The 12408-nt window shown below is 45.2% G+C and overlaps 1 protein-coding gene across 4 annotated transcripts in view; it reads left to right on the top strand.

Moving 5' to 3' along the window:
• The window catches only part of PDE4B (phosphodiesterase 4B), a 247534-nt gene that overhangs the window by 99381 nt on the left and 135745 nt on the right, over window positions 1–12408 (top strand). Inside the window, exon 1 of one of the 4 annotated variants that reach the window (XM_018563092.1) lies at window positions 10248–10364. The exons of the other annotated variants lie outside the window; for them this stretch is intronic. Within the exon in view, the coding sequence (XP_018418594.1) occupies window positions 10318–10364 (47 nt within the window). The 5' untranslated portion in view covers window positions 10248–10317. Of the gene's footprint in view, window positions 1–10247; window positions 10365–12408 lie in introns of those variants that run through there. 4 annotated transcript variants of the gene reach the window in all.

The following is a 12408-nucleotide window of genomic DNA, read 5'->3' on the forward strand; positions in this document are numbered from 1 at the left end:
ATCCAAATCTGCTGAAACCCCTTCCCTCCCAGGTACACACTTGCCTCCTCCAACAGCAGCCGAATACCGATACTGGAAGTCCCAATAAGAAAGCCCGGCACTGTGTTATGACTTGCCACCTGGCTACCCGATTAGTCAGGGAGCTGTCTCCATGCTCCCTCGTCTGTAAACTCAGTGCCGGGGGATCCTGGGTAATGTCATTGACCAAATATGGTCCTGACCATATTTGGTGAATGATGCTGTTTGGCATCCCCACATTACAGCAGCGCTGGTAGTATGGGCTGCCAAAAAAGCACATACTTTGGCGGGTCCATGGATGACGCACGGGCTGTGATCACACACATAGGTCTGCGTATTGGTTGCCCCCCATTAATGAAATCACTCTTACATTGGTGATCACTAAATGACAGATGCCTGGTGCTGTGGTAATTTAAACTCAGCGCCAGGGATCCTGGGTGATGTCATTGACCAAATATGGTACTGAATATATTTGGTCAATGATGCTGTCTGGCATCCCCGAAGCAGCAGTGCTGGGAGTTTGGGCGGCCAAACAGGTTCGATACTTTGGAGAGTCCATAAATGACGCACAGTCTGGGATCTCACACCTAGGTCTGGCACAAACCCAAATCTCATTCCTTGTTATCATCACTTTATAATGAGGACACGTAACATTGATGCGCATGTTAAGCAAGCTAAAGGCAATCAATGAAACGTCATCAGGCAGGTTTATGTGTTTTAATGATGTCTGTACCATGGAAAGTCTCTACACTAATCTCTATAATATATGATCACAAACATTTGCTCAAAGCACGCAGAAACGCATAGGTGTGAAATGGCCCTTCGACAGATTCATCCATGTCGGTTTCTAAAACTTCATTTACATTAACCAATGTGTCATTTCTGAGTCTCCCTAAATTACCAGAGAGATCAGCATCCCCACCCACCGCATGACAAGCATTGCAACCTTTCTATGCAAATAATCCCCTGGAACGATGATGTCATAGGAAAGGCATTGTCATTACTCCATGCAGTTTTAATCCGGATCTGACAACCCTCATGCTAGCACAATGTATAGCCTATTTTGTGTGCTTTACAAACCTGTTCTGGAGCCTGTTTGGATAAAGGTTTACTTAGCAGGCGTTGTTGGCCTTTGGCCTAATTGTGTCACTCTTGTCTCTGACATCCATCATCCCCCACCCAGTGTCATTTATTCCCATATTTCTCCATTTTATTCCTGCCATTCTGTGCTTCCACTTTAAGCGTCGAGGCCCATTCACACCTATGCGTGCGAGTTGCAACATGCGGGCTAACACATACATGCAGGTGTGAATGGTCCTTATACTACAGCGGGTAGATAAGAACCAGCCGCCTAGGAAAGGATGGCATTTCTTATTGAATGCATTTTTCATGCAGCATAATTCGAGGTAGTCCCAGAGAAGAAAAATGGAGCTACAGGACCAGGGTGAGGAATGGGCCAAGAAAGGTTTAATATGTCACGATGTAGTCTTGGAATGTATGGTCTTATGTGATAGTCAGCTGGACATGGACTACCGGAATAGTCACGGGTGGCACTGTAGTGTTGACTGGGAGGTCATTCCAGGTAGAGGGGTTGTCCCACCCTCCCATCACTTATAGTGCACTTATTCTTTCTGTCCTCCCCCTCCCCTAACATCACAGAGCCCACCCTCCCCATCTGCAGATTGATACCTACTGAGTTCCACCTGTAGATGGTTCACTGTTCACTGCTTGCCATGCCAGCACAGTAGAGCCTGTAGAAGTCTAAGGGGATCGTCTGCCGGCCAGGATACGGAGGTAGACGAGTCCCATAGACTTTACGACCCCAAGAGGTTTCTATGGGGCTCATCTACTTCCATATCCTGGTCAGGGAACTAGCCCCTCAAACTTCTACAGGTCTCATCAACCTTCATATCCTGGCTGGGAGATAAGCCCCATAGACATCTACGGGACATTTACCTCTGTATCCTGGTCAGGAAACAAGCCCCTCAAACTTCTATAGGTCTCATCAACCTTCAAATCTTGGCTGGTAGATGAGCCCCATAGACTTCTATGGGGCTTGACTACCTCCGCACCTGACCGGTAGACTAGCCCCATCGACTTCTATGGGGCTCATCTACCTCTGTATCCAGGTCAGGAAACAAGCCCTTCAAACTTCTATAGTTCTCCTCAACTTTCATATCCTGGCTAGGAGATAAGCCCCATAGATTTCTATGGGGCCCATCTACCTCTGCACCTGGCCAGCAGACTAACCCCATAGACTCCTATGGGGTCCTACTGTGCAAGAGGGACAGGCAGTGAGAGGAATTTGGCGCAGGAGGTAATAGGTGGTTTTTGTGACTTAATTACAAAATATATTCATAAGAAAACATAAATATATATACATTTTTCATACTTTTTTATTTTTGTGAGTATGGAGGTGATATCCTAATTGTTCGATCCCATTCCAGCAATAAAAACCTCCTCGCTCCCGCTCTATCCAATATGAAAAATACGTTTTGGCGGGAGTCGGGTTATAAAAAAAAACTATTCAAGTTCACTTGAAATACCAGAGCTCCTTTTTATCCCCCGGTGTGGACAACAAAGACACTTTTACTGCATTTTTCACACAGAAGCGTTGTGAAAGGGAAGCTTATCTCCGATAGCATGTATTCATTCAGCAGACAGGTATTTCAAAGCTTATAGGAACATTTTTTTTTTTTTATTATATGCAAACAATCTCCTCTTCATGTCGGAATAAAGTACGCAGCCTGGCAGAGAAGAGGTTTGCATAATCAGACTTCCTCTTTAGAGATGTAACTTGAAACGGCTACTTGTAGTAGTTTATTTGTTTAAAGAGAAAGCAAGCTCTGTTAAATACTTGGCAAAGTGCGTGGATGTATATTGGGAGTTGGGCGCCCAGTATGGATTTGGGGAAGGGGCTGTAGGGGCTTTGGCCTAGGGTCACAGAGATTCATATGGAAGTATTCCATCCCTTCTTTTGCTATCTTAAAGTCTATGTCTGGGCAAACCAAAAATATACCCTTGCATTGGGGCTACCCCCGCCTTGCAAGGGTTAAGTGCTCATTTATGCATTTATGCAGTTTTACTTACCTGATCCCCGCTCCCCTGGCAGTCAATGCTCACCTCTCTCGGCTCTGGCTGTGGACCACCCCTTGGCCTCCTCAAGTCTGATGCAGGTCTCTGGAACCTGCAATAAGCATGATTATGTCAGCGGCCTGGAACGAAGGGGAGAAGAGGGTGCAGGGACCAGTCTAGCAGCCAGGAGCGTGGATCAGGTAAGTAAAATTGCTTTTTTTTCTGCCCCCTGGGAATAAACAAGCACTTAACCCTCGCAGTTTGGGGCGGCCTCACTGCAAAAGTAATTATTTTTGGTTTGCTTGGAGATGGGCATTAAAGTGGACCTTCAATAATCATCAATAATACATTTCTGAAATGTCACAATGGTAAGAATTCAGCTCCCAATGCATATATGTCCAACTGTCCAGAATTTGCCAGGGACAGTCCCACATGTTGACCCTCAGTCCAATTGCTGTAGTGTCCGAGGATCATATCATCACCCTTATCTGAGTTAGTCCAATTCTCAGTAACATAAAATAGCATTACATGCAGGAATTGGAGTCACAATGAGGGTGGTCTGTGCAATTTAGGAAGTGGGGACTGGGCAGGACCAAGCCACCACGTAAGTGTGATACAGGTGTGCCTACACAGAAAGTGGGAAGGAGGAGATGTTATGGAATCCAGGACCGTAATGTCAGTAGCTTTACAAATTAAGAGTTTTAACAGATTCGACCCACTCTGCAAAGTCCATTTTAGTTTAATGTGTCAACAAAAATAATTTCACAGTTTACCCCAGAAATGTGTTCACATACAACAGAACATTCACCCTCCTGGCCAATTAGTTGCCCAGGTTGGGCTGTGCAGGCCCTATTCTATTCAAGGCAGCACCATCTCTCTCTCTCTGCTGGACCTGCTCTCTTTCCATCAGATGTCAGAGCACCCGTCTGTAGGGCCAGACAGGCCTGGACACATGCAGCGCGCACACGCTGCTCCTGCAGCAGTATGTGTTTTGTTTGCATCCCCATTGTATATGTTTTAAAGCAAAGTGAAGACAAAATATACTTAGTAAATTGGAATTTGCATCGCATTTGGTGTCTCACTATTGACACCAAACAGAAGAAGCGCCAGACCAAAATCCAAATAGCTTTGATGATCCACAAAACAGCTGGCAACGTGTTATGTGAGTCTAGCCACTCCCCCTTCATCAGGGGCTGTGCTTAATGTTATTGTTGATAACAAAGGCATACTCTGCTTCTACGATTTAACATTTAAACCATACAAATCCATATAATAAAGCACGCATTATTAGCATTTGAGCCCATTTAAAATCCTGGTTTACCCGAAGCCCCGATGAAGTGTTTGGTCCGCAAAAGGTGTAAGGGGGGGTTAAAAACTCCGGCCCCCAGCTGTTCTGGAACCACAAGTCTCATTAGGGATTGCCAGAATCTCACAACCACAAGCATGACTCCCAGAGACAGATGCCTCATGGGATTTGTAGTTTCACCACAGCCGGAGGGCCGGAGTTTGCTCACCCCTGCATTAGTAGGTTGGTCATTATTTGCATAGTAGTGCTTCTTGGGTTTTAGGTTACATGAGGGGGTCTAGAAGACAGTAAGATATCATCAGGGTTATTCACAAAAGGGTGAAGAGTTTGGAGAAGGCAGGAGAAGTGAACAATCTAGGACAACATAGCTGAGCTGGGAAGTGAGCTGAATTGGAGAATTTTTGCAAATCAGCTATTTTGGTCTAGATTGTTCACTTCTCCTGCCTTCTCCAAACTCTTCCCCCTTTTGTGAATAACCCTGCATATCTCACTGCTAAATGTCACTTCTGGGATATATAGTCATAGCTTTAATCTCTGACGCTACCATATCTATGCTCTTCGCTCACTTCTTCACCATTAAAGGCAGGAGAAGTGAACAATCTAGGACAACATAGCTGAGCTGGGAAGTGAGCTGAATTGGAGAATTTTTGCAAATCAGCTATTTTGGTCTAGATTGTTCACTTCTCCTGCCTTCTCCAAACTCTTCCCCCTTTTGTGAATAACCCTGCATATCTCACTGCTAAATGTCACTTCTGGGATATATAGTCATAGCTTTAATCTCTGACGCTACCATATCTATGCTCTTCGCTCACTTCTTCACCATTATTTAAGTTTTCACCTTTTATTAAATGCCTGGGCAAAAAAAAACAACTCATATTTAGTACGCATATCCAAAACATTCCCCATGCTTGGTCCCTCTACAAATGCTTCCTGTTTGAGCTGACGAAGTTGCCACTGCTGCACTGAAATCCAGGGGCGTCACTACAGATCGTGGGGCCCCATTGCAAAATATTTGTGGCAACCCCTTAGAATCTAAACGAAGGACAGGCAGCAGGTAACCTGTCTGCATAGCATCCTCCTGTACATCTGTTGTTCGCTCTTCTTGATTGGACATGTCATAGGGGGTACAGGGTCAACAGCATCTTCTGCCATCATTAATGGGGCCCCCTTCCGCCCCCAGGCCCCATAGAAGCCACATGGGCTGCTATGGCTATTGTTACTCCACTGCTGAAATTCCAAGTAGCTTGTCAGCTCCACCCAGTTCTTCCCTAGTGGTCTAGAGAACATCCCCTTCTTGATCTCCATATAAGTGTTCTGTAGTTCAGCAGAGTAGAACAAATTGGCACGTGCACTTTTCATTTCACAACCGCAGATGCCATCCTATGAGATGCAGGAGCCAAGGAAAACAGTACATCGCTGCTTCCACGTTCTCCCGAGTTGACGTTTTCCCGAGTGCTAATTGACATCAGTTTAGTACTTTGTGGTTGCACAGAAGCGATAATAACACTTTAGGCCGGCTCTTCACATGATACGTTTTGCATCAAACTGGCAATATATATCAATATATATATATGTATCAGATTCATGTTACCGACTTGAAACAATCAGCACCTAAATATGAAGTTTAATCTGCAAAGAGCTTGCCTATCCTGGGGAGGAAAAAGCTAGATGATGCTGGACGTCCTTCAGCCAGGAAATGAGGCGGCCTCTATCTGACTTGCTGCAGCTTCTAATGCACATTATGAGAAGCTCACAGTGTGCAGTGAAATCAGAGGAAGCAAATTGTTGCATTGAGATACATGCCTCATATAGGTATATATGGATCTGAATGCAGCAGTATTGTAGGGTATAGGGCCCATTCACACAGCTGCATTTAGGTCAGTATTCCCCTGTAGTGTTGTGCTGCTTAAACCAAGACGAGATTGAAGGCCGGGGTAATTCTGTCCCTGTGTTAGCAGCACCATTGCCAAGTAATTTACTTTTTCGGGGCTGGAGGGTGGGGGGTAAGTAAACAAAGTGCAGGCGGTGGAGGCGCAGAATGATGTTGACCTTCAGTCATTCTGAATGATTGACTTTGTTTTTGTACACATCTCAGCTCTACATGGACATACACATGTAGGTCTGTATGCACTTAGATACACCACAGGCCATTTTTTTGCACAGGACCATGCCAGGGATCTCAAGTCTCCCTGATGTTCAGGGAGTCTCGCCTCTATTAGATAGCGGCTCCCTGATGTCCGCGAGAGAGGCATTTTCTCCCTGAAAGGTTTAGGCCCCGTTCACATTGAGCGATTTATCGCGCGGTAATTCCCGCGATATCGCGGCTATTTACCGTGCGATATCGCTCTTCAATGCTTTGCAATGGGGCAAAGGGTCCTGCTGTCGCGGGTCGTGTGTCGCTACAGCAGAACCCTTTTTGGAGCGGATTGTGCCGCAATTCAATGGTTTTTGATGCAAGCATTTGTGCGATGTCGCGCGATATCGCGCAAAATGCAAATTGCGCGACAAACGCGCGATTTGCGGATCGCTCAATGTGAACGGGGCCTTACTCTGAGTAAACCTTTCCGATAAGATATCAGTGGGTAAAGTTTCAGAGTGAGGCTTGCCTCCCGGAGGAAGGTCATGTGATCTCTAGAGTAGCCTCAGAACAAGGCTTGGCTCTTGGCTGCACAGAGAGGGTGGACATAGACTACTATTGAGAGCTGGTACCGGCACTGCTGCAGGGTTGAGAGAGTGCTGTTAATCCTTTGTGGATAATATAGAATCAATTATATGTCCTGGTTGTCAAGTTATAGAGAACATTTATTTCATTTGCTGCCCATAGCAACTAGTCAACTGTGTATCAGGGACTCTACTCCTCAGCGTTTTTTTTTTAAAAGGTCTCAGGCTGTCTAATAAATTGTGACCTTTACACTGACAGATATAAAAAATATATAATTATTATTATAATTATTATTTATTTTATATTCTGACGACGGCCGCTGTATAAAAAACCCAAAAAACAGAAATGGCATCTCCCTGAAATAAGGTTTTGCAGGTTGGGATGTCTGCCATGCTGCTGGTGAGGAACAAACTGACTTTGGCTGGGTTCACTTAGGCCAAACCTGGAATTCTGACTGGGTTCGGCGAAGGTCCAAGCAAGCTGAACACAAAGCCACCTGTGTCCTAGCAACCAAGGATAATGTGTGACCTCAGACAGCATCATTGGTTGCTAGGATGCAGATTGGTGCACCGTAACAACGTAGGGAAGCATCATTTTGTTGATGAGACGCTGGCAGCCTCACAGCGTCATAGGGTGCACCCACTTGCATCCTAGCAACCAATGTAGCTGTGCGGCTCAGCCACCAGTCAACCAATGATGCTGTGCAGTGGCGGACCTAAGGAACAAAGGGCCCTGGTGCAAGATTTTTTTTTTGCCCCCCCCCCCCAAAAACCCCCACAAACACAGCGCTCTCCTTCCGCAGCGCTTGGCCGGCTGTCACTTTCTCTCCTCCCCGCTGGGACACAGAGCAGTGCCCAGCGGGGAGAAAAGAAAGCAGGGATGTGCCGCTGTTTCGGCAGAAAATTGCACTTTCTGCATACAGCAGTTTCGGATTTTTGGACAGGAGCGCGCGGCGAAGATGGGGTAAGTTAAAGCGTTTTGTTTTGTTTTTAAAAACTTTTTGCATATATCTATTGCTTGCTAGCCTCATATATATGCAAAAAAGCCGGAGGGTTTAATAACCCTTTCATACTCACCTGATCCCTGGAACGACCGACAAGCGCAGACTCCCGTCCCTCACGCTTTCAGAATATGCATACAGAGCGTGTCGGTAACCATTTAAACCGGCACGCTGTGTGCAGCTTCTGAGAAGATACGCTATTAGCATAGCGGGGAGTCATTGGTGGCTAAGACACAGGCAGAGGTTTGGCAGGTGGATGAATTGGTTAAATAATTTGCCTATTCTGTGGGTTCTGCTTGGGTTTCAGATCGAGCGTATGGTCAATCCAAACCTGAGGGCCCATTCACACCATCCAGTACTACACAGTCCCGTGCCATGAAAGCACTGGATCGCATAAGCAAAGCCTCCCCGTGTTCTGGGGAAGGAGGGGGCGTGGCGGTGCCATTCAAGTCAGTGGCACAGCAGACACGCCTCCCGTCCGTAGTGCGATCGCCCATGCCGAAAACGTGTGGTACAGCAACGCCCTGCGTTCCAATGCGATGCGATTGCAAAAAATAGTGCACACACTATCAGCATCAGTTTGTTAAAATCTGAAAATGAAAGGTGGCTGCTGGTTGGTTGCCATCAGCAACTGCTTCAGAAAGCTCTAGTTTTGAAAAACTCCCTTAACTCTGTATCATAAACGATTGCAATTTTTTGGAGAAAATTTTTTTTCTTTTTTTTTTTCAGCCTTTGTTACATCTTTGCAGTCTCTTGGCGGCCACTTCCTGTCTACATGCCCTCCACCAATGGTGGCACGGCCTTTCTCAAGTCGGGTTTCAACAGCGGGCCATGATTGCGTAATGTGCGTCATGATTGCCCTCCACCAATGGTGGCACGGCATTTCTCAAGTCGGGTTTCAACAGCGGGCCATGATTGCGTAATGTGTGTCGTCAGGGCGAGCGTTTGTAATCTCCATTGATTGGGTGACAACGCAGCAGAACAATTGGAATGCGCTGTCAACCCTATAACAGGGCGTGCCTCCATGGCAGGATCCACCTACAAAAAGCTGGAAATGTCAAAATATCAATCTTGATACATTCACCTGATACATTCTGCATGAAACTTCATATTTAGGTCCTGATTGCTTCAAGCCTGTAAAATAAATTTGATAAAGCTACAGATTGCCAGTTTTATGCAGAATGTATCACGTGAATTGATATTTTGAAATTTGCAGCGAATGTATTAAAATTGATTTTAAAATGTCAAGGATTATATGACATTTCAGGAAATGGGTTCACTTTAACAACCACGAGAGCCCCTGGGGGTGGCCAACTCCTGCCCTCCAGCTGTTGTGGAACTACAAGTCCCATGAGGCATTGCAACACTGACAGTTACAGGTGTGACTCCCAGAAACAGAAGCATGCTGGGATTTGTAGTCAAAGCACAGCTGGAAGGCCAGAGTGGCCCGCCCCTGACTTAGAGGAATGGCTGGTGTCAGGCAGTGAAAGGGTTACTAAAAAAAAAAAAAAAAGTGCTTAAAACGAAAGTCGCTTGGAAATGTGTAATCGCTTCTCAACAGATAGTTTTACGTTTGCTTTCAAACGGATCTTTGTGGCTTAAGCGTCGACGATAGCTTCTTAGGGCCAGCTCTGGGCGACGGGCTGAGCTATAGGTTTGTCATTCAGGAAACATGATACTGTGTGTTAGGTGTTCCCGAGCTTCCATTCAATAGGTTCAACAAACTAGAACTAGTCAAACAGGACGTGCGGCTGTGCTCCTGACATAATGAGGAGCGCAGCAACGAAAAATTCGCCTGCTTAATCTCCGTCATGTGGACTTTGGCAGATGACCTCAAAAATGTGTCTTGTTCTTTACTTTCAAGGCTTGTACCTGGAAAAAGAAACAAAGGCTGTTTGAAAACACTGAATTCTTTTTAAACTTCTTAGGCAGTCAACAGAAAGGGATTTGTGCAGAACAGATTAGGAGAGGCAGCGCGACCTTCCGCTCCGGCTGACGCCAAAGTGGGCACGAAGATCACTTTGTTTTCTCCTCTCCGCGTGGCGGCCGGCGGGAGCCGCCAAGTTCAATGTAGCCTCTGAAAGTGAATGGTTATCTCGCCGGAGCTGGAGAAGTGTTTAGATTTGAGGGGAACGGGGGTGCAGGATTGGAACAGCCCACCGCACAAACACACCCACGCACCCCGTATGGGGCAGCGGCAAGCTTGAACCGTAGACACGGGTGGTATGTACCGGGCATCCCTGTGCCAAAGCAGCCATGCTGACTGTTAAAGAGTACCCCAGTAGACGCCACTCCTGGATATGGTAAGAATGTATTTTATATTTTGCTTAAATGTCATTTAAAACATATGGAGCAGAATGGAACTCTACATACCATATATATGCATGTGTGTGGTGGATGAAGATATATAGCAGTTCTCTTCTGCTTTCTCTCGCTCTCTCTCTATCTCTCTCTATCTCTATCCCCCTTTCTATCTCTATCCCCCTTTCTATCTCTATCCCCCTTTCTATCTCTATCCCCCTTTCTATCTCTATCCCCTTTCTATCTCTATCCCCTTTCTATCTCTATCCCCCTCTCTCTCTATCCCCCTCTCTCTCTCTACCCCCCTCTCTTTCTCTATCCCCCCCTCTTTCTCTATCCCCACTCTATCCCCCTTTCTATCTCTATCCCCCTTTCTATCTCTATCCCCCTTTCTATCTCTATCCCCCTTTCTATCTCTATCCCCTTTCTATCTCTATCCCCCTCTCTCTCTATCCCCCTCTCTCTCTCTACCCCCCTCTCTTTCTCTATCCCCCCCTCTTTCTCTATCATCCTATGTTGGACTTCACAAAGGATAATTTGGCCATTTATATAACTGTCTACGCCAGTGCACCTTACAGCCTTATATCATTACTGCAGCACCACACGTTCTGATATATGGTCCAATTAGACAGAACCTAATTAGAAACCCATCTAGACACAGAACATTCAGACAGCATGTAGAGAACACAGTATATAGATGTTAGGATGGATGAAATTAGAATGACATTGGACATTGGATATTAGAGATTAGGTAGAGGGATTTGATATGCATAGGCGGATGGATAGATAGATAGATAGATAGATAGATAGATAGATAGATAGATAGATAGATAGATAGATAGATAGTGATAGACAGACAGAAGAATCGATATCTGTAGACAGATAGACAATTTACTAATAGTGAGTAATATAAGGACAATCCAAAACAAGCCATTCAAATTGTATCAAATCAGAAAGGCCCGTGTACTAAATGGTTAGATAGATAGATAGATAGATAGATAGATAGATAGATAGATAGATAGATAGATAGATAGATAGATAGTGGATATGTATTAATGCTATTGCTAGATAAATAGAATAAAAGATATGTAGGTAGATGTCATAAAAAAAGGGGTGACCGATACATACAGAGCGCTATATACTATATGAGATTTGTTTGAATGATGGATGTCAGATGCTGAGTACATAAATATCACACCTGTCTTTCGGCACATTCTGATACATAGATATTTGGTAGAATTTAGATTGTAAGCCCTCACGGGCAGGGCCCTCCTTACCATCTTGTCTTGAATTGTATTGTGACTGTAACGTCTTCCTTATATTGTAAAGCGCTGCGCAAACTATTGGCGCCATATAAATCCTGTATAATAATAATAATAATTGCTCATGGTAGTGCTTCCTATCTCAGCATTTGAATTTAAATGGCTTCAAGCCCTTCTACGTGTCTCTGTGGATCCCTTTGCACGCAGTACTTTTTGTGTCATTGTGATTTATGGATTTGGGCAGTTTTGCAAGTTTGTCAGCCAAAGCAGCAGCCAGTGTACAGTCACCTGTTGGCTCAGTGTGTTTTCCTGATTGCTTCCAGGGTCATAGATTGTGAGTTCTGCTGCATCCAGTTGTCATACATATACTGTATATAATAGATAGAAAACATATAAGAAGACTGATGCGGGTAGTTCCCCCCCCCCATTCCAGGCAAAATACCCCCCCCCCCCCCTCTAACCCATCCTGCAAGCTTTTTTTGGGTTCTCCCTGCTGAAGCAAGTTATACTCACTGTTCAGGTCCTTTGCTGCTGCCATATCTGGCAAATTGCTAATCCAGATGGGCCCGAGACTGCTGGTCCCCTACTGTCCCCTTGTGCTGACATCACTTCTCTTCTGCATCCAAAAAGTATGACTTGACAGCCAATAGGAAGTGTCTGCATCATGCAGTTAGTGAAAAAGCTTCAAACTGGATTGGTAGAAGAGGATCGATCATATGATAGGGGTATATAGATATGGGTATTTTTTTTTTTTTTTTTTTAAAGTGATCAGTTGGGTGGGTTT

This window comes from Nanorana parkeri, unplaced genomic scaffold (assembly GCF_000935625.1).
Source record: "Nanorana parkeri isolate BGI_ZX_2015 unplaced genomic scaffold, ASM93562v1 scaffold630, whole genome shotgun sequence".
Lineage (NCBI taxonomy): Eukaryota > Metazoa > Chordata > Amphibia > Anura > Dicroglossidae > Nanorana > Nanorana parkeri.